The sequence below is a fragment of the Furipterus horrens genome, unplaced genomic scaffold (assembly GCF_987537825.1).
Source record: "Furipterus horrens unplaced genomic scaffold, mFurHor1.1.pri manual_scaffold_2, whole genome shotgun sequence".
Lineage (NCBI taxonomy): Eukaryota > Metazoa > Chordata > Mammalia > Chiroptera > Furipteridae > Furipterus > Furipterus horrens.
The window spans coordinates 188,004,978-188,029,575 of record NW_028327172.1 but is presented as its reverse complement, the minus strand read 5'-3'; the positions used below and the strand labels follow the sequence as shown (position 1 = coordinate 188,029,575).

The window sequence follows — 24,598 nt, the reverse complement described above, 5'->3', positions numbered from 1 at the left end:
GTTAATCTGTTTATATCTTCGCACATTATCCACTGTGGAAACTCATAATATGATGATTCTTCAATCATAGAACCTCACAAGCAAGTGTGTGGACCTTGTGCCCTACCCAAAAGACCATTTTCTTCATGGAAAAATTCCCCATCCAAATCTTCCTCTTCTTCCAACTTAATCACATCACCAGAAAGATCATGAGGCACATCCTTGATAATAGCTAGCTTTTCAGTCCTGTGTTGAGTCTGTGGGCCCACTTTCAACTCCAGATCCTTCAATGGCTGAAAACTCTGTTTCAATAAGTGGTTTCAGAAATTTCTCAACTTTGGTTAGTCTTTGCTTCAGTTTCTGCTGCATGGACTCATATTCAGCCAGGATTCGAGCAAATCTCGTTTGCAGGAGGTCTACTGACCCTTCCATTCGAATGACCTTCTCTTCAAGATCTTTAGGGTCACTCCCAGCACTTGCGATATTTATGTCCAGCAAACCATCTTTCATCAAGATCTGCTTCCCTTTCTCTTCTAGGATACTTTTGGCATCTGGGTACTCAGTTAGGGCTTCCATTAGGTCATCCTTTGAGAGACAGAACAGATCTGAGTAGCCAATGCTTTTAATATTGGCCGTTCTTCGATTGCCAGCTTTGCTGCCTTTAATGTTAAGGATGCTGATCTCACCAAAGTAGCTGCCATCACTCAATACTACAAACTGAGTGATTCCATCATCTGCCACCACAGCAAGTTTGCCTTCTTTGATGATGTACATCTCTCGGCCAATATCGCCTTTCTTGCAAATGTAATCTCCAGGACTGTAGACTTGGGGTTGTAATTTCAAGACCAACTCCACCAACAGACCTGCTTCACAGTCGGCAAAAATGCGCACCTTTTTTAATGTGTCTAAGTGAACACTGATGGCAATCTCTGCTCTTAGTTTATCAGGCAGATACTTCAAGACTTCTCTCTCATCGACTGTTTTTTTGTTGGTCCACAAATAGTCAAACCATTTAATAACTCTTTTTTCCATATCTTTGCTTACATTTCGAAAATGCATATATTGCTTGATGGCATCAATTCTTGCCTGAAATTCTGCTCTGGCTGCATTCATGTTGGAAATCATTGAACCTATGTTACCAACGATGGTAGCAAAAATTAATACTCCAATTAGGAAATCAATCACCACAAAGATATACTCAGAATCCTTCACTGGAGGTGGTGTTTCACCAATGGTGGTCAAAGTCAGCGTAGACCAGTAAAGGCTGTACACATATTTTCTAGCCAAACGGCCAAATTCAGGGTCATTAATATCAGGATAGACCCACGTATCATTTCCAAATCCAATAGCTTTGGAAATCGAGTAGTATACACATGCATTCCAGTGGATGATGATGACAATATACATAACAAGGTTGGAAATCCTAAAGATGTTTGGGTAGTTTGTCCTCGTTTCTGTTCTCTGGAAGAACTCAAACATTCGAGAGATTCTTAACAGTCTGTTTAATCTAATTTCCGGATAGTTCCACCCCAGCTTAAGATATAGCAGATCAGTTGGTACCACTGATAGAACATCAAGTTTACATTGCAAGTTTGATTTATATTTCTCTATAAGTTTAAGCTCTTCCTTCACCAGCAGGCCTTGTTCTAGGTAACCTAAAATAGAAAAAATAAATAAATATAATGTTTTTTCTTTTATGCTATTGTGAGTTTTTTAAAGTGATGTTTAATGAACTTCATTGAGCTCAAAACAAGAACCCATGTTCAATAAATATGCTTTTAGTAATATAATAAGACATGAGTACCAATCAACATATACCTACAGAAATATTATTTTACAGAAATAAAAAGTAAAACTTTGTAGTGCAGAAATGAGAAATTATATGCAATGGAGATACATAAATCTCTCTAGATCCAGTATCACCATCCAGGCAAAGCCATTGCATTTATGAACAATGTTCTTGGAAAGCTTCCTGAACACCTGAGCACTGTGCTTATACTTCACAGTACTCTTTTGACAGAACCCTAACCGCACCTTTGAAATTTGGGTACCTGCTCTGCTATCTAACTATTATGCACATTCTTGCTTGCTCTTCCAATGTGAAGCAGAACTGTCCTTGGTGGCAACATTTTCATATCTCCTTCTTGCCTACTGCCCTCACCCCCATGCTTTCTTAAACATGTGGGATCTTCCCTTCTACACTGCTACCATGGCCTTAGTGTATTAAACCCAGAATTTCAGCACTCATACATTTCACTAAAAAAAGAACTTGTTTTTCCTTCTTTACTGACTATCAGAGCTGCAAATAGGACTCAACAACTGAAACATTGCTCCAGTGTACTGAAATTTAGAGAATATCCCTACTCTACATAACAATTTTTAAAAGCCATGCTCTTTGTTCACTGGTTACATTTTCATGCAGAGAGCAGTGTAGAAACAATGAGCTTATATCTACTTAACAAAAATACTTCAAGTAGGGAATTATTAGATCCTGCCCTCTGGTCAATAATGACTCACCATGGACCACAGAGTTAAGAATGTGTGTTCTGTTTCTTACAAAATTTCTAATTCAGCTCTGCTGAGTACAGTGGCATTTTCCCCCATGGCTCTTCAATCTCCCTAGTAGGTGACAATTTCCCTTTCCTTACAGGGCTGACAGACTATTTCTGGTCTCTCTATTCCTTTCACCTGGCATAAACCCAATGAACAGGGTAACAGAGGAAAGCCACCAATCACATCCAAAAGGTTGCCTAAAAACATTCTTCTGAATCAGTTGGAGTGACCAAAGCCTATGGGTAGGAATATGGTACTCTTGCTCTCAATTGTGCTTTTTATGTGAGGTTATTTTGAAGATTGCTTTAATTAGAAATTTTCAAATTATATTATAGAGATAAAAGCATGAAATGACAAAATATCCCAAACTGAACATATTTACCTGTCCTTGTTCGTATAAACATATCGAGAAGATAGACTACATCTGACAAGTAATCAAAAACCAGCCAATATTGTAGGTAATCAGACTGGAGTTCATCAAAACATGCTCTGTAAAAGAAAAACTTGTATAACTAAAATAAAATGGGGGCCACCTTAAGTATTAAAAGTTCTTTTTGTATAATTTGATCCCGATGAGAAGTATAAGTCTAAGAGGGTCCCTAGAGTGCATTGAATCAACCATGGCTTTCCCAAATCTTTTCCAAAATTGGAGTAGTTGGATTAGTTTTCCCATACTTCTGAATTCCAACATTCTTCAATTATACTAGTCAGCTTTATTAAAACATCAGGTAAGAATAAATGGCCTAGAGCTAAAGTCAAATACATTGGATCATACACATTAACAACCAGGTTTATATTGACTGTCAGTACACAAAATGCTTTAGGAAATTATGCTTGGTCCTGGATGGCTAAGCTGTTTAATGTCTAATAGACAGGGAACCATAAAAGTCATTTGGGAAGCACACCTTGCTCTAAAACAACCTACATCCTTGATCTTTTTCTACCCTTGGCAAGGAAAACAAAGTTTCCCCCAAAGTTCTAATTATATGGTTAAGCAATCAAAAGTTTTAAAGTCTTCATCCCCTCATCCTCATAGTAGATTTCCAAGTTTATTGGGAATGATTAACACTTACTCTTGATCTTATAAAAACACATTGAGAATAATACAACTTTTATAACCTGTGTTGGAAAAAAGAGGTATGTCCTGAAGAGCTCTAGACCAAACTGTTAAGTCAGTTAACTTGGAAACTGGAAGTGGGCTGAGATCCACAAAAATATATAGACACCTTGCAATAATCATAGTCCAGTTGTACATGACAGGTAAGGTGATGCAAAACAGCCAGTTGTAGTATGTGTTTCCCGAAGGATCAATAACGATGACTTCTTTCTTCTCTCTGGCAGCAATTAGAAACAAAGGAGAAAGTTACCAAGAAACAAGAACATTCTTATTTCACCTATCAGATATGCTTATACCCAACACCCACAATTAATGAAGCAGAAAGAAGCTGGAGAAACTTACTCTGTAGTGGGAAGATTAGCTTGGCATCAGTGCACTAGTCATAAGAAACTAGTTAGTGAAGGGTGGCTAGATAGTTAAATTACTAGTCTTACATTAAACCATATACTAGACTTTTATTAAAGCCCTTGTTTTACTGTGATGCTGCAGACACTTCTATCACTTCAGCCACAAAGGAAGAATCACGGCATAGATTATGTCAAACTCTAGACATTTCACATAACTCTCTGGTAGGTTATAAGTGGTGGGGAATGCTGGCTTTGCCATGCCCCCTACCAGGTAACAGAACAATCAGGCACTACACTGTGAGGGGGGAACTTGTGGCTTCTTTCTAATCTGTGTGGAAAGAAGAATATAACACAATCTAATAAAACTGCTTGTTCAAAAGTCACGTACAAAGGATTAAAAGAGACAGGAGTGGGCAAGAGGAAGGGAGAAAGAAAATATATGATCAAATAAAATATTTTAATTTTTTCTAGTATCAAGCCTATATTTTTAAAAACTTTTCCCTTTATACAAACTTCAACAACTTTCTAACAGGCACAAATGATTGAACCATTGTCTGGTAAAAAGTTTTAAGTAAGTTTAGAAAACAAATTCTCCTTTAATAAAAAGTAAAAAGAGAGCTTTGCATCTAACACTCAGCCTTACCATTGTGAAATTCTAACTCTCAGGTGTTTGCTTTAAAAAGGATCTTTCAAATGGCTGGTGTTTCTGTTTTTGAAATTAGGGATCGCTTTTGCAATGAGACTTCTTTACTTTGGAATATTTGCTATACAGTATTTATTATGCAAAAATGTTAATGAAATTAAATTTATATTTAAATTTGTTAATTTATGGTAAGATCCTAGAAATCCAATTCTTCTAGGAGGCTAAATATCTCCCAGTGATAAGTTTATCTTTATCAGTGCTTGGGAAAAGGAATTAATGATAACAATGAAATTTCTTGATGAGAAAACTAAGAATAATGCTTCTATTGTTAATTTTAGAAAATTAAAAATTTTTAATCTACACTTAATAACAACTTATTTAGTAGTTACACAGGGCCTCTTTATTATAAAGTTTTGGGAAATTATCCCTGTATCTAAAACCCAACACAAAAGCATTCTTAATTTCAATGAGAGTAAAAAAAAAAAAAACAAAAAAAAACAACTTACTCTTCTTTCTTATCTTTGGCTTTCTCTTCCTCTTTCTTTTTCTTCTCTTTGTCCTTTTCTTTCTTCTTTTTCTTCTTTGGGTCATTTTTATTTTCATTTTTATCATCTAACTTGCTGAAAAAATGTGATATTAAGTATTAAAATACAAAAATGTTATGGGCAGAAAAATGTGGAAGTCTAACTTACCTCTTCTTTTCTTTTTTCTTTTTCCTTTTTTCTTTTGGCTCTCTAGAGAAGAAACAATATCTCTGTCACATAATCAAATTACATTCTGACTTCCATTTTTACTTATGTTTCTCTCCACTGAGCAAGAATTCTCAGCTTTATATTCAAAGACCTGCCCCTGTGCTCAGAAGCCAGAAATCTGGTCTCCTAATGGAGAGTTCTACAAAAAATTGTACATGCATCCAGGTAACAAAGCAAACAAAAATTCTTGGGTAGGTGAATGTGGAAACTGAAGAAAATGGAAGTGGGTAAAGGCATAAACTCAAGGAGAGAAATTTAAGATACAACAGCTTGTAAAAGAATGCGCTTTCAAACTTTCAATGTATATTAAAAATCATTTAGCCTTGGCCTGGTGAATCAGTTAATGGCAGCATAGTCCCTGATACACCAAAACTGGGGGTTCCATTCCCAGTCAGTTCACATACAGGAAACAACTAATGTTTCTCTCCTCTCCTTCTCTCTCTCTAAAGTCAATTAAAAATTATTATTAAAAATTATTTAAAATGTGTTTCTTGATATTACTTAAATTTACCCTTGAATAAGAGTTTTGAGAATTTCAAGAAAATGCCATCTGTTTTCTGTAGAGGGTTAATCCTGCCTGAAGCAATTTTTTTTTTATGAGTAGTCAAAAAGTTCTGTGGTAACACAGTGGAATCCTAATTCTTAGAATCATTCACTGAACTTGAGATCATTTTTTCTATATAAAATTTTTTCTTAAGTGGGGATTATGTGATTAGAGAACCTCTTTCTATGATTGATTTTCTCATCTAGCAGAAAAATATATTCTAGAGTCAGACAGACAGACCTAAGGTCTCAGCAGGCTTCCATTGTCGGCCCGAATGTCTTGGTAAGATTTATTATTCAGACATGAAAGAACAGGCAACTCCCTATCACCAGGACCATCAGAGAAGGCTGTGAAGGGAGGCAGGCCTAAACCTAGGCTCCCAAGTATGAGCAAGAGTTGGCAACATTGAGAAGAAGAGGGATGATGTGAAAGCAGGGGAGATTTTCAGTTGCAAATGCACCAATAAATCTTGTCTGGGTACAAGTGACCCAGAAGAAGTGGAAAGCTGCTATTGAGGAAAAATAGGAGATAAAATTGACAAAAGTGAGGCTTGGCATCTACGGTCATCCTGTGTAAATGGGAACAAAACATAAAGTTGAAAAAGCGAGAATTTATCACTAGGGGAGCACACACCTGTGATTCAGAATTTAACACCCTAACATCATTCCTGGGAGATGGTACTGACATACTGCTCAGATGGTTCTTGGAAGCTCAGAAAAAGCGAGGGCTCATGTTAAGTGAAACAGAAATTACAAAATGCCATGTCAGGTGGGAGAAGAAGGTATCAAAAAGGCTCAGAGAGTGGTGTGCTAAAGTGGACATACTACATAAGGAAGATAGCCCACCAATTGATTACGTTCCCTAACAAGGCTCAAAGGATAAAAAAGGGATAAGAGATAAGCTGGTGATGGGGGCACGAGAAGCTCAGTGGTATCGTCTTCCATGCTCCAGAGCTGATAGGAGAAGATGCTGCTATAGAACTGGGTTCCCTGAGAGCACCAGGGATGACAGGATCTAGAAGTAACAGAAACCAGTGGCAGTGTTTACCCTTCAAAGAGAGATGGGTCCCCTAACTGTAATTTGCAGTATTCAAATACATACACACTACTTTTAGTATGGGTAGCCACATTTTTCAGAAGTACATAAACAACAAAATAACAATATCACTGCCATTGTATTAGATAGAGTTTGTCCAATAAATACCTGTCCCAGAACAGGTTCAGATATATCCCTTCGTTTTTACTGGTTTTCTTTATTAACAAAGCTTTAGCTTTCCATTGTATATGTACTTACTGCTCCTTATTGCTGCTGTTGTTAATGTTGAAAAGTGCGATGACACCAGGCAGGTACTGCTCCCTAGGAAATGAAAAAATACAGTGAAATCATAGTGGTCATAATGTCCATGGTAAGCAAACAGTCTTAAAGAACAAATTATTTTCAGTTTCTATTTATTACTAATGATTGTCTAGACAATTTTTGAAAATACAGAGCCTCCATGAAGCACAAGTTACCAAAGAGCATGCCATGAACCAAAGCGATTGGTACACATCTCTTGATCAATTCTCACACCAAGAAAAATCATCTTTCTTGGTCTCTAGTGAGCCAGCTTAATGCTGCTAACTCCCAGGAAGAGACCTAATTCTTAGGCTTAGGAAGATAGGAAGGGGAAGAAAGACAAATGAAAATAGTGGAAAAGCTGGAGGTGGTCAGTGAAAAGAGAAATAGGAGAGAAGGAAGAAAAGGAGGGAGAAAAAGCAAAAACCAAACAAACAACAAAAAACAAAAAAACAGTGACTATGTTCCATAGGATGGGACCCTGACTCACAGAAACACCATACTGGCCCACACCCTCAGAGCGACATGTTTGAAGTTTCCATAACTGCTTATTCCCTATGAAGGACATTAAGCTTTTCTTTTCTTGCTATTCACTCCAGTGCTCTACTTCCCTAAAAGGAGGGTCAAATGGAATACAGCTTTTTAAAAAATGACAACCCCCCGCTTCTCACATACAACTGCTTCAGAACCCTAGAAGAAGGATCAGAAAGGAAAAGGAAGTCAGAGAGGACTGGGATGTGAGTTTTCTTAAGAGACAGACACATGTCTCTGGGAAAATGATCTGCAAGAGGTTTTATGACTTGGAGGCCCATGGACATCAGGCAGTAGCAGTTGCCCAAGAAAAGAAAAGAGTCAGGAACAGAAGTAGCAAGTTCCTCCCAAGATCCTGCACAGTGATGCAGGAGCAGGAGCATTTGCCAAGTCCACTAAGTGAAAGATGTTCTTTTCATCTAAACAATGGTTTAAAAACCATTATGGAGGGAAGATCATGCTGCTCACCTCTCTGGTGGTCCTCCCCTTCTGTGTGAATTATTTCCGAAGGAACTCCTTGCATGGGGGGGTTCACTCTCAGAGTCTTCAAATACAGAGGCACTGCCATCATCGTCAGAAAGGGAGCTGCCATCCAATGGGAGGGAGAGATGATTAGATCATGTTCTAAACCATTGTGGAGGAACAGCTGTTCTCATTAGGGGGAGTGTTGCCTCATCTCTTCTCCTTCCCTCTCAAACTAACACACACAAGTTTTGTTCTTTTTTTTTAAATTTATTCATTCTTTTTTCTATTACAGTTGTCCCGCTTTTTCCGCCATTGTTCTCCCCCCACCCCACCCACCCCTTATCCCTCAATCCCCAAAAGCAAATTTTAATTAGAGTGAAATGAGAACTGTACAGAACACATACAATTATAGGCACAATTCAGTGAGATACATGGAATTAAGAAAATACTTTCTAGGTCGTCCACAACTCTATTTTTTGATGTATTGATTGATGGTAATATCTACCAAATAGAAAGTGTGATATCTGTGTTTTAGGTCATATTATACAGTTGTATGGACTAACCTGTAAAAGCATTCCTTCCATTAAAAATGTATTCAACCACATGTATACACGTTCTCTTCATTTATAAGGTAACTGTTTTAAATTATACTTTTAAAACATGGTAGCATTTTGCATTGTGTATTTGTTTCACATTTATCTATGGAAACTTTATCCCTTTAGAATTGAAATGTCCCATGAGGAAAGGTCTTGCCAGTGACTAAGGAAATATTTTGCATAGGAGCTTCTAAATAATGGACACAATAATATCTATGTTTATTTGTTATATAAGACATGCTGTTTCAAAGTTTAAGTAAATTTACTACATTAAATAAATCCTGAAGTTCAAGGGTACAAATTAAGCTAAATGGAGATTAAGCCTAGTTAAATTTGAGAACTGTGGCTGGCATTAAAAATGCATAGAAAATGCATATTTACCAGCATGCTCCATTTTCCATCCTTCTTATTTCCTTTTCCATATGTGGTACAATCACATTGGGAATGTTTATGAAAGAGTGCTGTGTATTGATAATATTTTTCTTCATGGTTACTTTAATATCTGGGGAGAGAAAATGCTTATTAAGAAGATGATTTTTTAATATATTTACATATATAACAAAAAGTTTCACTCTACCATTCTTCTAAGGCTGTAGCAACAATTTCATTTCCAGTTATATATGGGAATTATTCTTTAACAGAATACAAACATGACCTAAGCCCTTAGTTAGCACTCTCCAGTGTTTAGTGTATTTTTCAAGATTCAAGAAAATAGCAGATATAAGCACTGTTTTTTAAATTTTGGATTTACCCAGTTTTGAAATACTCAGGCAATGTGGGTGTTGGGCAAAATGAGAGGGATCTCACAATTAAGCAACAATAAAAACTAATAAAATAAAATACAAAATGGTTGTAATCAGCTGTGAATGTCTATAGGCATTCAGAAAAGAAGGGTCTTGAGTGGTATCCACTATGGAGTAAATAAGGACGCAGCCGATCCACATTTTTAACAAGTCCTCTAAATCATTTTGATACATATAGTCTAAGCAACATATTTTGAGAAACACTGGCCTAAACTCTCTTCTGGGTATACATTTCCTAAGATCAGGTAGAATGAGCTGGGCCAAATGTTGATTCACTTCCCAGCTCCTTCCAGCATATACCATGCTCATATTATTTATGTCTATCATATTGCCTCCCCTGGCCTGCTTCAACTGCTCTCAGTGGATGATTTCTGTCCATGATGCTCAGAAGTTCCCTCTCCCCAATTCTGAAGGTACCCACCTTGAGAAGCCAGAAACCATGACAAAGATGCTGTTCCCTGCTGATCCTCTGGCTACCATGCAGGGGTCTGGGTTGCAGAATAGAGAATGTTCCTCCTCTAAACCCCTGCTTTCCTTGATCAACTGGGGCTGGAGGGGCCTTCATCTTCCATGAGCACCGCTTAAAAGAGCATACCTGTCTCCACAAAAGACAGCACATGTGATGCAGCCCTTAAAGAATTCCCTGAAAAACCCTAGGAAGACTTTTAAGGTGGTCCTCTGGGTACAGGTGAGCAGGAAGAGGAATTATATGTGCTGTTAATTATATGCAAATTTATTTGGATCCAAAGACTCTGTGGGCCCAGGGACCTTTAGGTTACAGAATCATATACACTCAAGCAGGGCTGCTTGCTCAAGGTACACACCGATACAGAAGGACCAGCTGTTTATAGCCAGCATCCCTTTTGATGGTGATTGTCCAACAACTATAAAATCTGTTAATATTTTTAATAACACCTTACTCTCTAATTTTATATTTTAATAGTTTTCTGGTATATGCCTTAGTGCCTCCATTCATTTACAAGTCTTGGAATTAAGGACAATTTCCTAAAGTTCTTTTTCATCCCCTTTCATGCCTATTATGATGCTATATAATTATTATGTGCTCAATACCTAATTCACTTATTTACTAAACCAGTTCATCAGTGACACATAATTTTAGAAGGCTTTCTGTTCGTTACATGTTTTTAAAATGGGAATGGTGTTTTCTAATTAAACAGAACATTTATAACTCATATAATAATTTTTTAATACTTGGGCTATCGTATGAAAACAGATTCTTCCTAAGGAACAAAATGGTGATCTGTCTTCAATTTCCATACTGAGCCATACTCTTCCACACCTCTGTACCTTTGTTCACGCACTCCATCCGCCTGGGAAGTTCACCTCCCTGGTGTCCTAGAAGGGTACTACCCATTGCTCAAGGCCAAGTCAAGGACAACTCCTCACTGACTCCCACTCTTGACTGAGCTAATCACTTCCTTCCCTTCTCTGCCACTGCATTTTGTACATGTCTCAATTATTTTGCTCTATGGTAAATTCTTGTACACATGATTTCAAGGATAGAGACCTTTGTAACCATGCAGAATGCCTGCACATAATAGGTACTTAATAAATGATTAAGTGAACAAATCTTATTTTTTAACTTAAAACTATACTCACATGAAATTTCATTAGAAGCTATGAAAACTTTCTGAATTTACAGCAATTTTGAAAAGATTCTTGGCATAGTAAACTTGGTGAGTTTGCACACAGCATCCATTTTTCTCTCTTAGTGTGCTTTCATGATTTGCAAAGACTGGAAGAGCTAAAAATATACATTTCCCAAACTCCTTTGCAGCTCAGACTCTGTGTGCCACTTAGGTCTAGTCGATTCAATTCACTTTTATGAGCTTTGGAAGGTGGAAACGAAGTGAAGACAATAGTTTTTCCACCTCTATTCTGGCTGCCAGCAAGAACAGCCTGGGAGACTCTGGGTTCCTGAGGCATCCATCCCTGTGCAGTCACTAGCTTTCTGAGAGCTGGAGGCACAATATCCAGTTTATGCTGGTATAGGTCTAGCAGGAACAGAGTGGCTCTTGAAGCAAGAATTGCAGCGGAAGTGGCTTCCTGATCCCCAAGTCACACTTAATATGGCACATTCTTGAACACATTTCTAGCGGGGGATTCCTCCCTGCCCACCTTCCAGATTGTGAGTGAGGAAGAAATTTCCCAGCAGGCTAGTTCTGGGATGCTATTCTGATGTCATACCTGGGGGGTTAGTCTAGGAGGTCCTATTGGTTCATCCCTTCCAATGAACGTGTTAGTTCACAGAATTAAAGCTTTCTATTGAAAGGGCAAGTGTGCCATTTAGTTTCTGAAATAAACAGATTTTTTGGTCCTGATTCTCAGTACATGGGGTGCTATGGAATGTTGAAATTGTTGTCAAAATTAGAAAGGAGTAGAGGAAGAGGACAGATATGGGAACGTAAAAAGAGAGAAAGAAAAGTGGAAAGAGAGAGAGAAGGAAAATGAAGTGGGAAAGCAAAAATCAGAGAACTTTGTTTTAGTTGTTTGGAAAAAATATAGGAGGGATGTTAATGGTCAAACCATGTTTTTTGACTTGCCTCCTATAGTTCTATTATGCAAGACTATTTTATGTTGGCATAACGAAACACCCGTGATTTCTGCTGGCATTTGAAGGTGTACATTATAATAAATTCTAGAATTTATTGAAAATGTTTACATTAGTCTAACCTTTTAGGACAATGAAAATATTGTCTCCTTAAATGTATTCATGGCTCTTTTATTGAAGTGAGCAAAATCATCATTATGTGCACTCCATCTTTAAAAGCACTAGAAGGAACGTGAAGAAAGGTAAGCTTAACAATGATTCCTTTTGCTTTTTTAGAGATAGCCTATCAAATATAGAACCAATCATTATAAGGAGTACTGAGGCTTCTAAAAATCCAGGAACCTTAATTCACTTTAGCCATTCCTGTGCTTTACGCACATTTGATAATGTATCAGACAGTTGTGTTTTTGGGTTTTATGTATCTTTGTTTAATAATAGCTTTACTCCTATTGTTTCCTTGATATAGAATTATTGACTCCTTTTGTTTTTCCAGGAAAAATTTTATTTGTTCTTCAAAAATCAGTTTAGAAGTATTCAGTGACTACTTGGACACAGGAATTCAACACATTCTTTTGTTTGTAGCCATAGTTCTCTACCTCTCCACACTCACACAGGCTAATGCACCAGAACTGACATGTCTACCTACTCTACCAGACTGTAAGCTCTCTGGGTAAGTTCATCCAGAAGCAGTAGAACACAAACCTGACACAGAGTAAAGCTTTGCAGTATTACATTGGAATCAATCCTGCTCAAGTCCTAACTATGTACCATAAACATAATTCATTACCATAATGACTTAATCTTTCAATGAAATCTAAGTAGTAAAGTAGGAGCCACAAAATAAATGTACTTTTATTACAAAAATAAAATACCTTGCTATGACATAACTATGTTGCTTATAAGAATTTAAGAACATATGGGAGAAAATGTTTATAAAGAAAATGTTATGTGATCAATCGACAAAGGCATGAAGCATGGAGTTTTGGGGAAGGAGAGGGAGGGGAAATAGAAAGAGAGGTGCAAATCACTAGGAAGAGAGTCAGGGGTATTTATAAGTGCTGACACCAGACAACCTGACCTGTCTCCTCCCCAAAACTGTCCTGCTTAATCAGAAGCCAAGGAAATATGAAAATGTAAGGAAACTAGAAAGGAATAACAACAATTAATGGTACATATTCATCTAGAAGTCTTTGTTCCACCAAGAAATTGTCAATTACTGCACATTTCTCTTTGGGACGTTGAAAATACTGCAGCTTTAGTGTGCAAATAAAAGTAAATTCTATTTTTAAAAAGAAAAACAAAAGGATCTTAACACCTACCTCACACCACAACAAAAATTAATTCAAAGAGGACTATTTAGAAATACTTATTTATGACACTTGATGATGGTAAGACCAACCTTATTCAGGGGAAACTACTACAATGGGGTTTCTTCATAGGGGAGAGAGATTGGGCTCAACTTTGAATACAAGGTCAAATGGGCCTTTATAGCTGGCGGCAGAGGGAGGGGAGTGTCAATGGATGGAAATTAATTAATAAGAGAAAACATCAAGGCTAGAGGGAATTTTGCTAGATATTAAGGTTGATCAGATCAAGTTTGGAGGATTTTCACTAAACTAACTTAGCAGGACTCTTGCTAAGCCTGTAATGAGTGGGTCAAGAACAGAACCCAAGGTTGGGGCCTAATTGAAAAGAGGACTGAAAGGATCCTTACTTGTTTGGTCTAAGAAAGTGAGTCATCAGCACCACAGACCTAGATATAAAAGTGAAGATTATAAAGCTTCCAGAAGAAATCATAGGAGGATATCTTCAAGATGTAGGGGTAGCCATGATTTCTTAGAGACAACACAAAAAAAGGCACTAAACCTAAAAGAAAATTTCAATTGAATTGGATATCAAAAATTTTAAACTTTTGCTCATCAAAAGACAGAAAATAAAATGCAATGGCAAGCCACAGAGAATATTCACAAGCAAATTCACAGCATATTTATACGAAAAGTACATCTATAACAAATGAAGGATTTGTACAAATCAACAATAAAAAGAAAAACAATCAATAAAAATATTGACAAAAAACTTAAACAAGTCTTTCCTTAAAGAAAATATAAAAATAGCCAATAAGAACATAAAAATATGATTAACATCATTAGTCATCAGATAAATAAAAATTAGAACCACAATGATATATCATTTCACACGCAGTACAATGGCTAAAATTTAAGACTGACAATATCAGATGTCATTCACATCTCTGGTGGAAAGGAAAAAGTTACAGCCTCTTTGGCAAACTGGCAGTTTCTTACAAAGATGAGCATATATCTACTCTGTTACTTGGTAATTCCACTGTAGGTATTTACTCAATAGAAATAAAATCATTTGAACACAAAAACACTTGTACAAGAAAGGTAGTAGCAGCAATAGTTATAGAATCACCAAATGGAAACACCCCACACTTTCATGCATAGGAAAATGGATAAACAAACTGCTTCATACAATGAAATACTTTTCAGTAATAAAAAGGAGTGAACTACTGATACAACATAAATGAACCTCAAAACCATTACTTGGAGGCAAAGAAGCCAGACTCAAAGGTATATACTTTATAATTCTATTTATATAAAATTCAAGAACACGCAAAACTATTAATGGTGATAGAAATCAGAACAGTAGTTGTCTGGGGTGGGGAGAGGTCAGTGAGAACTTACTAGACGCGGGCATGAGGGAACTTCCTGGAATGCAAGTGGGAGATGGTTACACGAAAGTATACATTGATCAAAAGTCATCAAATTGTACCCTTAATATATATGCATTTTGCTATATGCAAATTTTACCTTTATTTTCTAAAATATAAGAAAGATAGTGGCATCCAAAAAATGAAAAAATTAAAAAGTCTATTAATGTGATGACAGTATTTTTTTAATGTAATAATAGAAGCAACCATTTACTGGGTTCTTACTACATACCAGGCATAAAGTGTGTAATTCTCACCACAAAACTATGGAGTGAGCATTGTCCTTAGGTTTTCTTATCCAAGAGAAAAGAGACCTGGGACTCAGAAAACATACTAAATCTGCCATGATCACATAATAGCCAGACAGCACACCAAACATAGTAGATATGAACTAAAGTATGCACAATGTTGACATCTGTGTCTTTTACTTCTTTATTACACTGTGAGTTTCCAAAAAATCCTTTGTACTAGAACTGAGAAATCAAAAACATTTTTGAATTTTAATATTAAAGTCTTCATGATTTTAGTGTACCATTTTAGTAACCCACCTTTAAATTTGAGGACAACAAGATCTCAAGGGTAAAAAATAAACCAAAGGCTACATATGTTGCGTGTCTAAACAAGTAACACTAAATGTCTTAAGTGACAGAAATAATTGATATGCTTTGACATAATATTTATATTTTAAATTGAGTGTTTTTTTGTTTTGTTTGTTTGTTTTTTGTCATTTGGTTCATATTACAAGGTACAATGACCTCTGCAGGGTAGAATCGCAAAAACCCAGAAGCAGTTATAACCCCAAGTGTCACTTGACCCAACCTCCCACCTGAGACAGAAATGCCTCCACTGTGTTTTAGATAAATAGTTACCTGGCCGCTTTTTGAACATTTAAAAAAATTTTTAATTTTATTGTTGTTCAATTACTGTTGTCCCAATTTTTCCTCCATTGCTGTCCTATGCCCTGTCCACCCACCCTCCTGCAGTCAGTCCTCAATCTGTCATCCATGTCCATGGGTCATTTATACTTGTTTCTTGACTGGACCTTTCCCTTCTTTCTCCCTTTCTCCCCTTCCCCTCTCCCTTCTGGTAGCTGTTAGTTTGTTCCTTATTTCCATGACTCTGGTTCTATTTTGTTCATTTGTTTGTTTTGTTCACTAGGTTCCACTTATAGGTGAGATCATATGGTATTTGTCTTTCACGGCCTGGTTTGTTTCACTTAGCATAATACTCTCCAATTCCATCCATGTTGTCGCAAAAGGCAGGAGTTCCTTCTTTCTTTCTGCTGCATAGTATTCCATTTTGTAAATGTACCACAGTTTTTTTGATCCACTCGTTTACTGATGGGCACTTAGGCTGTTTTCCACACTTGGCTATTGTAAATAATGCTGCTATGAACATTGGGGTGCATAGGTTCTTTTAAATTGGTATGTCAGGATTCTTAGGGTATAATCCCAGCAGTGGGATCACTGGATCAAAAGGCAGTTCCATTTTTAATTTTTTGAGGGAATTTCATTCTCTTTTCCATAGTGGCTGCACCAGTCTGCATTCCCACCAACACTGCACTAGGGTTCCCTTTTCTCCAAATCCTCACCAGCACTTGTTGTTTGTTTATTTATTAATGATGGCCATTCTGAGAGGTGTGTGGTAGTACCGTGGTTTTAATTTGTATCTCTCTGATGGCTAGTGATGTTGAGTATCCTTTCATATGTCTATGGGCCCTCTGAATGTCCTCCTTGGAGAAATGTCTGTTCAGGTCCTTTGTCCATTTTTTTAATTGGATTGTCTTCCTGGTGTTGAGTCATATGAGTTTTTTATATATTTTGGAGACTAAACCGTTGTCCAAGGTATCATTGGAAAATATGTTTTTCCATACAGTTGGTTCCCTTTTCATTTTGCTGATGTTTGTTTTAGCCATGCAGAAGCTTTTCAATTTGATGTAGTTCCATTTATTTATTCTTTCCTTTATTCCCCTTGCCCTAGGAGATGTATCAGCAAACAGATTGCTGCATGGAAGAGAGTACTTAGATTTTAAACTATCATCTTCAAATAAGGACAACTACATACTATGTAACACAGAGCACCCACACCATTAATTATTTGAAGATGGCCAAAATTGATTCAATATGTATAAGGATACCTGTATATCGGTGCTTTCTAGAGTGGAATTCTGTGTGAATGTCCCAAAAGATGGCTATAAATTATGTATTTGTTACTTATACATTTTTTGCTATATTTATAATAATAAGTGAAGTATATACCTTCTTAAAATATATGATGTTCTATTGCAAAATTTTTCTTAAAAAGGTATTCTAATCTGCCAAAGCAACCAGTACAAGTCAGGCCTCATAAAAAGTGCAGAACAAAATGCACTAAACTGTAATCAATAGTTACCTCTGGAGAATAGATCACTATATTGTTTGGATTTTATATGAGGAGCATATATTAATTTTATAATAAAAGAATAAATATTAAAATTTTTTCTCAAAAAATATTATTTACCAACTTATAGAAATGTTCATGATATAATGTTAGCAATAAAAGCAAATTGTTAAGCAATATTTATAATATCACCTTATTCAATTAGAAATTGTGTACACATGCATGAAAAAACATAAGCATCTTAATGGTAAATAGCTAAGATTTTAGTGGTGGCATAAGTATTTTTGCTTCCTTCTCTGTGTTCTGTCTTTTCTCCTAATTAATTTTTCAATGAGAAAAATATGTAGTACTTTAACATGGGATTTTGTTTAGTAGCAAAAATAATTTGTGTCAGTATTTTTATGCTTTAAAATAGTATTTTCCAGTCCTTTCCCAATCTCAGTAGCCAATTGCAGAGCTTAGATTGTCTCCTAATATTTAACAATGCTCCCAGAGTTGTGCAACCATCCACAACAGGCTTTGCTGGCTCCGCAACAGAGAGGCAGCCAGTGCCTGAAAACAGGCATGTTCTTTCTGCTTGGCAAGGACTTGGGCTCGAGCCTCAACTTTTCCCCAAACTGCCAGTGAGACCAGTTTCCTTTTTGTAAAGTAGAGATGCTAACACATTCCCTCCCTATTTTAATGACCCTCTATGTGGATCCAATGAAAAAATGTGTGTAAGGCAATACTGTAGGCTGTGAAGAGTTATACAAAAGTAGGTTGATGATATTATAAAATCTCCAAGCTCAGAGACAGACAATCATCAACTTTCTTCGGGAGGTAAAATGACTAAAATAATTATTCTTTAATCCCTGCCCCCCTTGAACTATAACTTTGAGAAGTCAAATTTGTCAAGGCAACTATTTAATAATTATCTTTATAGGATCATACGCAAACTGTAATTCCCGTGGAAATGAAAACAAGGCTGATGCAACCCTATTGCTATGCATGCCTATAGCAAACACAGGACCTGTCAGGCTTGTTAGGTCAATTATTATCAAATTATGAAGAAAACACAATACTTTCTCAGGAAGAAGCAATTTCACCACTGTGCCATTATTATCATGTTCATTATCATCACCTTCACAACCCACAGAAACTGTACAAAGCAGCCATCATAATATAAAATCTCAGTTAATCAAAATCCAATCAACAACACCATCAAATAACCAAATACATTGTCTAGTACTATTTTGTTTCACTAAAACATTTTACAAGAAAACATGGTGAAATAAAACAGTGGTTTAAATGTAGGAAAATGTAAGCTTCGTGAAAGCAAAATACCTGTTCTGTTCACTACTACATTCCCAGTGACCAGAACTAGAAATACTTTTCAAATAAGTTTAAAGAATTGATTATAACAATAAAATGACATAATATATATTATGAGTCTGAAGTATCACAAGACCCTCGATCATGAAAAATAAAATATTTTTTAAATCAAGATGTTATACTAATCAAGGGTAAGAAAAAAAACTTTCACAATGGTGTGGAGGCCTTAATGTGTTATTCCCACTTTCTCCATTGAATTAGAAAGTATTCAGAATTCTAAAACTTGACTATAAAATTTAATGAATTCTGATTAACTGAAGATTTCCTCACCTTTTATGTTGGAGTGCCTTATCCTGCCTGTTTCATTAATTTCCCAGGGAATGCATGTTGATGAGAGGTGTTTTTAGAAAGTCAAACTTAGGGTTCCATCTTCCATAAAATCTACTGTGACTTCACCATATGTATCAACTATATTTTTAAATGATTCCTTTGGCCTAAGCATTTACTTCCTTGTAGGACATCTATGTTTGCATGTAAATGTCCCACTTTCCCAGTATTCTCTAAGATTCCTATGGGCGGAGAACTTTCTTTTTCTTGTTATATCTTCTGGGAAAAAGCAAACACAAACTATTGATGGGAATAATAAAGGTGAGTAAATACATCAAAAGGCAAATAAATACTAAGAACCCAGTACTTGAGTTTCCTAAGACTAATTACTCAAAGATTTTGTCAGTCACAAGAAGTAATTCATAATTCAGGATAATTTTTTTCTTGCTTTTCTTATAAATTAATTTCTTACACCCAAAAGGAACATATTGAAAGTACTGATATTTTTACTTGCAAACAATTTTCACATAACATAATCCAATCTGTACTTAATTAACATTCTTGCTTCTCAATGTTTGTATGTAAATGGCAGCACCATGTAGCTTGTTGAGGTGTGAAGAAGAGAAAGAAAAGAGAAAGGATCGAATGTTGATTAAGACAAGGTTTGAACCCAAGAGAAGTGAATAAGACAACCCTGTAAGTAATAAAAATGCAATATGACAATTTTGTGTAACAATTTTTATGTGAAAATTTTGTTCCAACTCTGTAGAGGTGGGAGATTCACAAAAGCTTTCCAAAGCAGAGAATATGTAACTGGGTTTTGAAGGATAAGTAGGAATTTGCCAGGCAGTAGAGGAAAAGAACATTCTCGGCAGAGAAAACAGCAAGTAAAAAAGGTAAAGAAAGAAGAAACAAATATTAATTTCTCATGGCTAGAATTAGGATGCCTGGGTGCTGTGGTTTCCCATCGGCACTCACGTAATACAGAGCATTTATCATCAGTACATTAACCCATTATGTTATAATGATTCATTTATATCAGTGTCTTTCCCACCAGACTTGAGAGCAGATACAAATGAGCTCTGATCTTCAGGTGTCTGACACCTTACATAATGCCTGGTTCATAATAGACAGCAGAAAAAAATTGTTTGTTTTACTTTTGTTATTTATTTTATTGCACAAGCATTACCATCAAAAAATAAATATCTACACTCCATTACTTTAATGACTACATTTAAATAATTATTCTTATGACACTACAATGCATACATTTATTATTACAGTAACAGAATAATTTTTTCATTACCAAGAAAATGAATTTTAAAAGAGATTTTAATAATTTTATAGATTAATTTTGAGAGAATCAATATGCCTAATATATTATAAAATTTTAATTTACAAAGGATGTCTCCATTTATTGATGGCTTTTAAAAATCTACTTTGCAAATCTTTATTATTTTTATTAAATAAGCAATGCACATATCTTATTAAATGTATATATGTCTTTAATTCTTTATAAATAAGATCTGTTTTTATTTTATTGTTTAACTAGTTATTACTGGTTTATAAGAGAGCTATTAATTGATATATTTATTTTGTAGCCTACTATCTTATCAAACTTACTAGTTTTAATAGTTTTAATTTGGGGTTTTGGGGGTAGACAATTGTATTATCTACAGGTAATGATAATTTTATCTCTTCAAAATGTATGCTTGATTTCTTTTTCTTGTCTTATTATATTGATTGAAGTTACAGAATGATGTTAAATAGATATCAGCACTCCTTGTCTTGTTTCAGTTGCTAGCATTTCTCCGATTTTTGTCCATTGATTTCAGAAAAAAATTTTAAACTGTATTAAGGAAGTTTCCTTTTTTTAGTATAACTGCTTATTTTACCAAGAATATATGTTGAATTTTATCAGCTACCTTTTAATCAACCAAAGTTATATGAATTATTAAAGCTAGGTTGATTTATACTTTGGAACTTTTGTACATTTCAGAACCATTAAGTGTAATTACAAGCATTTGTTCCACACTCGTTGTCGGCAGCCGTCCGTCTCGAGAGACGATGGTGTAGCTTCTTAAGAGTCTATCTGCACCGCCGAGAATGGTTGTGCAGCCGACTCGGGAGTGACACGGTATCTGTCTCCTCCCGTGTTGAATCGACATCTTGTGATGATGCTGGAGTGTCCTCTCCAGTGAAGCTGAAGCTACAGAGCCTGGGCAGGGTGATATGGAGGGTCCGCTGTTGCCCATGCAGCAGACCCCCCCCCTCTTCGCAGCTGAAGGGTCCAAGGGAAAGACAAAGTCAATACAGCTTGGCTTCAGGTGCGCCGCAGGAGTTGCCGGTGTTGACTACAACGTCAAACCGCCTTAGGGACTCCGGCTCCGGATTTTCTGTCGGGGTTTACTCCCTTAGCCCTTCCCCTGAAGAGGTATGCCGCAAGGCAGCGGAGGTTTTTTGGAGTCGGAGTTTTCCTTCTCTGATGTGCCCTGACTGGCACATCACACTATAAAGTACCTATAATTGCAAAATCTAAGCATAGTGGTTTTCTGCTGATGAGAAAGTACATCATATATTTCTTTTAAGAGAGTATATAAAAGGACCAGCTGTGGAAAATGTCATAGCCAAAACTTAAAAAATGGCAGCCCAGTTCCCACGTGCTCTTACCCAAGGTGAAGCAGCTGGCGTTATGTGGATTTATTCCTTTGACCTATTCATGGGGACACAGGAGGAAATAAAGCAAAGCTGCTTCCTAAGACAGTGCCTGGCATATAATAGGTACTTAATAAATACTTGATGAATAAATTAATAACTAAAAATATTTAAGGTATACTGCTTGTTTTAGAAGGTAGTTCTTAGACTCTTTCAATTTTGCCCATAATTTTTATTCAATTTAATTTTTACCTCTTAATTTAAACTTAGACATTCTGTCTGTAGAAAATAAACTCTCTTTTTAGTTTTTAGCACTTATCAACTTCAAAGGATAAAAATTACCTCAATTAAAAAAAGAAAAAGAAAAAGAAAGACTTGCAATAACTTTTTGCTGTTATCTTCAATGAAAGAGCTATTTGACATTGTTTTTAATCTCCTCCATAGTTTTCTTCTTTCATTTCTAAGGGATAGGGTCCTTAATTTAAAGTTTACATTGATCTCTAACTTTATTGAACTGTGTGGCCAGAGAATATAGCCTATGTAGTTTTTGCCTTATTGAGATTATTTTTGCGATCAATATTTATAAATATTCCAAGAGTAGAGGAAAGAGGATGTGTTCTTTATGGGATATAAAGTGCAATCAATAACTATTAGGTGTTTTTTTTCCCATCCTGATGCTTCACACACACACACCCCATACTTTTTTGTCTGCTGCTTGATCTAACAAAGACATGAGTGAGTGATATTTATAGGAAGAATAAATGCAGTGGAACAAACTAATTAAGAAATATAGAAATAAAAATTGGCAAAATGTAAAAAGTCAATTTAAGACTTGTCTTTATTGATAGGAACATTTTAAAAGCTTGATTTAATAATGTTTAACTTTCTAATGTAGAATAATATCACAAATATTTAAAATTTTGTAATATTGGCACAAGAAAAATGATAAAGAGTATTTTTTTAATTTATAAAAACAAAACTTAACAGTAATTTATAACACTCTTTTAAAGTTTAATTAAAATGTATACTCTTACCATGAAAAATTAAAAGAAGGCAAGGTGATTTAAATTCTGGCTCCATTACACAGTAGTAATAGTTTGCCTTGAGGGTGTCACTTAATCTCTTTAGACCACTTATTCATCTCTAAAAGGGGGTATATGGGTTATGATAATGCTTATAAAGCACCTAATTCCTAAGAAGTTCTCAATGAGTTGAGGCTCATATTTTCAGGAGTTAATTTTATATTAAGATTTACAAGAATTTGATGGGGTTCTATCTTCAAATACTTCAAAGAAGAAGCAAAACAGTATATGACATTTCCTTTAGGGAAAGACACACCTGCCAAAGTTATTGTTTTTGACTTCTAAAAATGAACTTGAAGTTTTTAAAGCAGGTAGCATTTACCATGTTGTGATATTCAGATTAGCAGAATCATATTGCCAGGCCTTTATTTATTGTTGTGCTAAACTAAAATTATATTTTAGCAGAGTATTCCTCTACCTGTCAAAAATACAGAGAAGTCAACAAAAATACAATCATCAGCTGTAACTAGAAAGCATGTAGCATGGAAAATGAAGTAAATGATGATGCTTTAATAAATCAAAACAAAGGTATAAGCATATGTGAAAATACTACTGTAATTTCCACTGGACTCTTACCTTTGGTTGCTTAAGCAATGTATCTATGTCTTCTAGGAATAGAAGTCAGTGGTGTATCCAAAATAAACAGGAAGATAGTGTAAATCTTGACATGGTCAAAATCCAGATCTTATTTTTAAATAATAAATATGCTGCTCTTTTTCCTTTGTTTTAACATGCGCAAATGGCTAGTTTTCATGATCATTCCCAGGGAAAGAAACAATTCTGTGGCACTGACAAGGGAGGATTTTCATGAGTCAGTATTGGATTTACGGATTTATATACAGATGAAAATAGCAGTGCCCAAAGCACCATTATCCTTTGCTAGAGCCCAAGCTTATTAATATGTATGAGAGTTAGGGATAAAAGAGAGTGTCTCAGAACTACAGCTTTTAACAAATTTGAAAGTAAGATTAACAAGAGGTAGGTAATATTACCTGATGAATTTTATTAGTTATACTCTCAATTCACCCAGGGTTATAATATTGAAAGAATTGTCTAGGATTTTACAGTGTGTAATTAAAATTTTAAATATAGTGCCATCATATTAAAAACTACTAAAATTGTAAGTGGAGTGCACTTATTTATCTATTGACCTGTTTATTGTGTGGAAGAATTGCATGTTTGAAACATAGGGGTTCAAGAAATACAAAAGATGAGCCTGAGCTTGCCTAAAAGAATAATTCATGCTTTCGATGTCAAAAAACAAAAAAAAACTGGTAGGCCAGTTAGTTTCTAAATGTTATTCTAATGACCTAAATTTTCCTAAGAACTTTTAATGCAACATTTGATCATTTACATATGCACAAAACTTTTGCTTATGGCTAAAAATTAGAATGTCATGAAATAAATACTGTCTGCATTTAGCAAACTGCCTTCATTTCAATCTTTTAGCTCCAAAAATACATCATTCTTTCTCCAGCACTTGCAATATTTGTCCTGCTGAATAATTAACCATTGAATAACCCAGTAACGTTACGGTTTCAGATAAATGGCTGAAGCTTCCAGTGGGAGCTACCTTAAAACACCTAGCAAAGAAAATTAGTAGAGTACTGACTGACTTCTTTTGGGAAATTGGCTTGTAGGTTATAGAATTTTTAAATAAACATACTTCTAATTATAAAATAAAACATGTTTCATAAAATTTGGATAATACAGAAGGGATGAAAACAGAACTGAAGCATATTATTGCCATGCTAGGATAACTGATATTAACATTTTGATTTATATTGACATTTATTTAATAAAATTATTCTAATTTTTAAAAATATTATATTATTAACACATTTATATTACTAAATATCTATCTAAAATATCCTTT

At 35.4% G+C, this 24,598-nt stretch overlaps 1 protein-coding gene across 1 annotated transcript; it reads right to left on the bottom strand.

The window, feature by feature from the left end:
- Window positions 1-219: 219 nt before the first annotated feature.
- CNGA1 (cyclic nucleotide gated channel subunit alpha 1) lies at window positions 220-9,356 on the bottom strand. Its single transcript, XM_090268176.1, has 8 exons — window positions 9,244-9,356; window positions 8,270-8,386; window positions 7,229-7,291; window positions 5,332-5,373; window positions 5,146-5,259; window positions 3,759-3,866; window positions 2,915-3,021; window positions 220-1,634 (listed from the first exon to the last, which is right to left on the bottom strand). The coding sequence occupies exons 1-8, from the start codon at window positions 9,348-9,350 to the stop codon at window positions 220-222; spliced, it is 2,073 nt and encodes a 690-aa protein (XP_090124302.1). The 5' UTR covers window positions 9,351-9,356.
- Window positions 9,357-24,598: the final 15,242 nt, after the last annotated feature.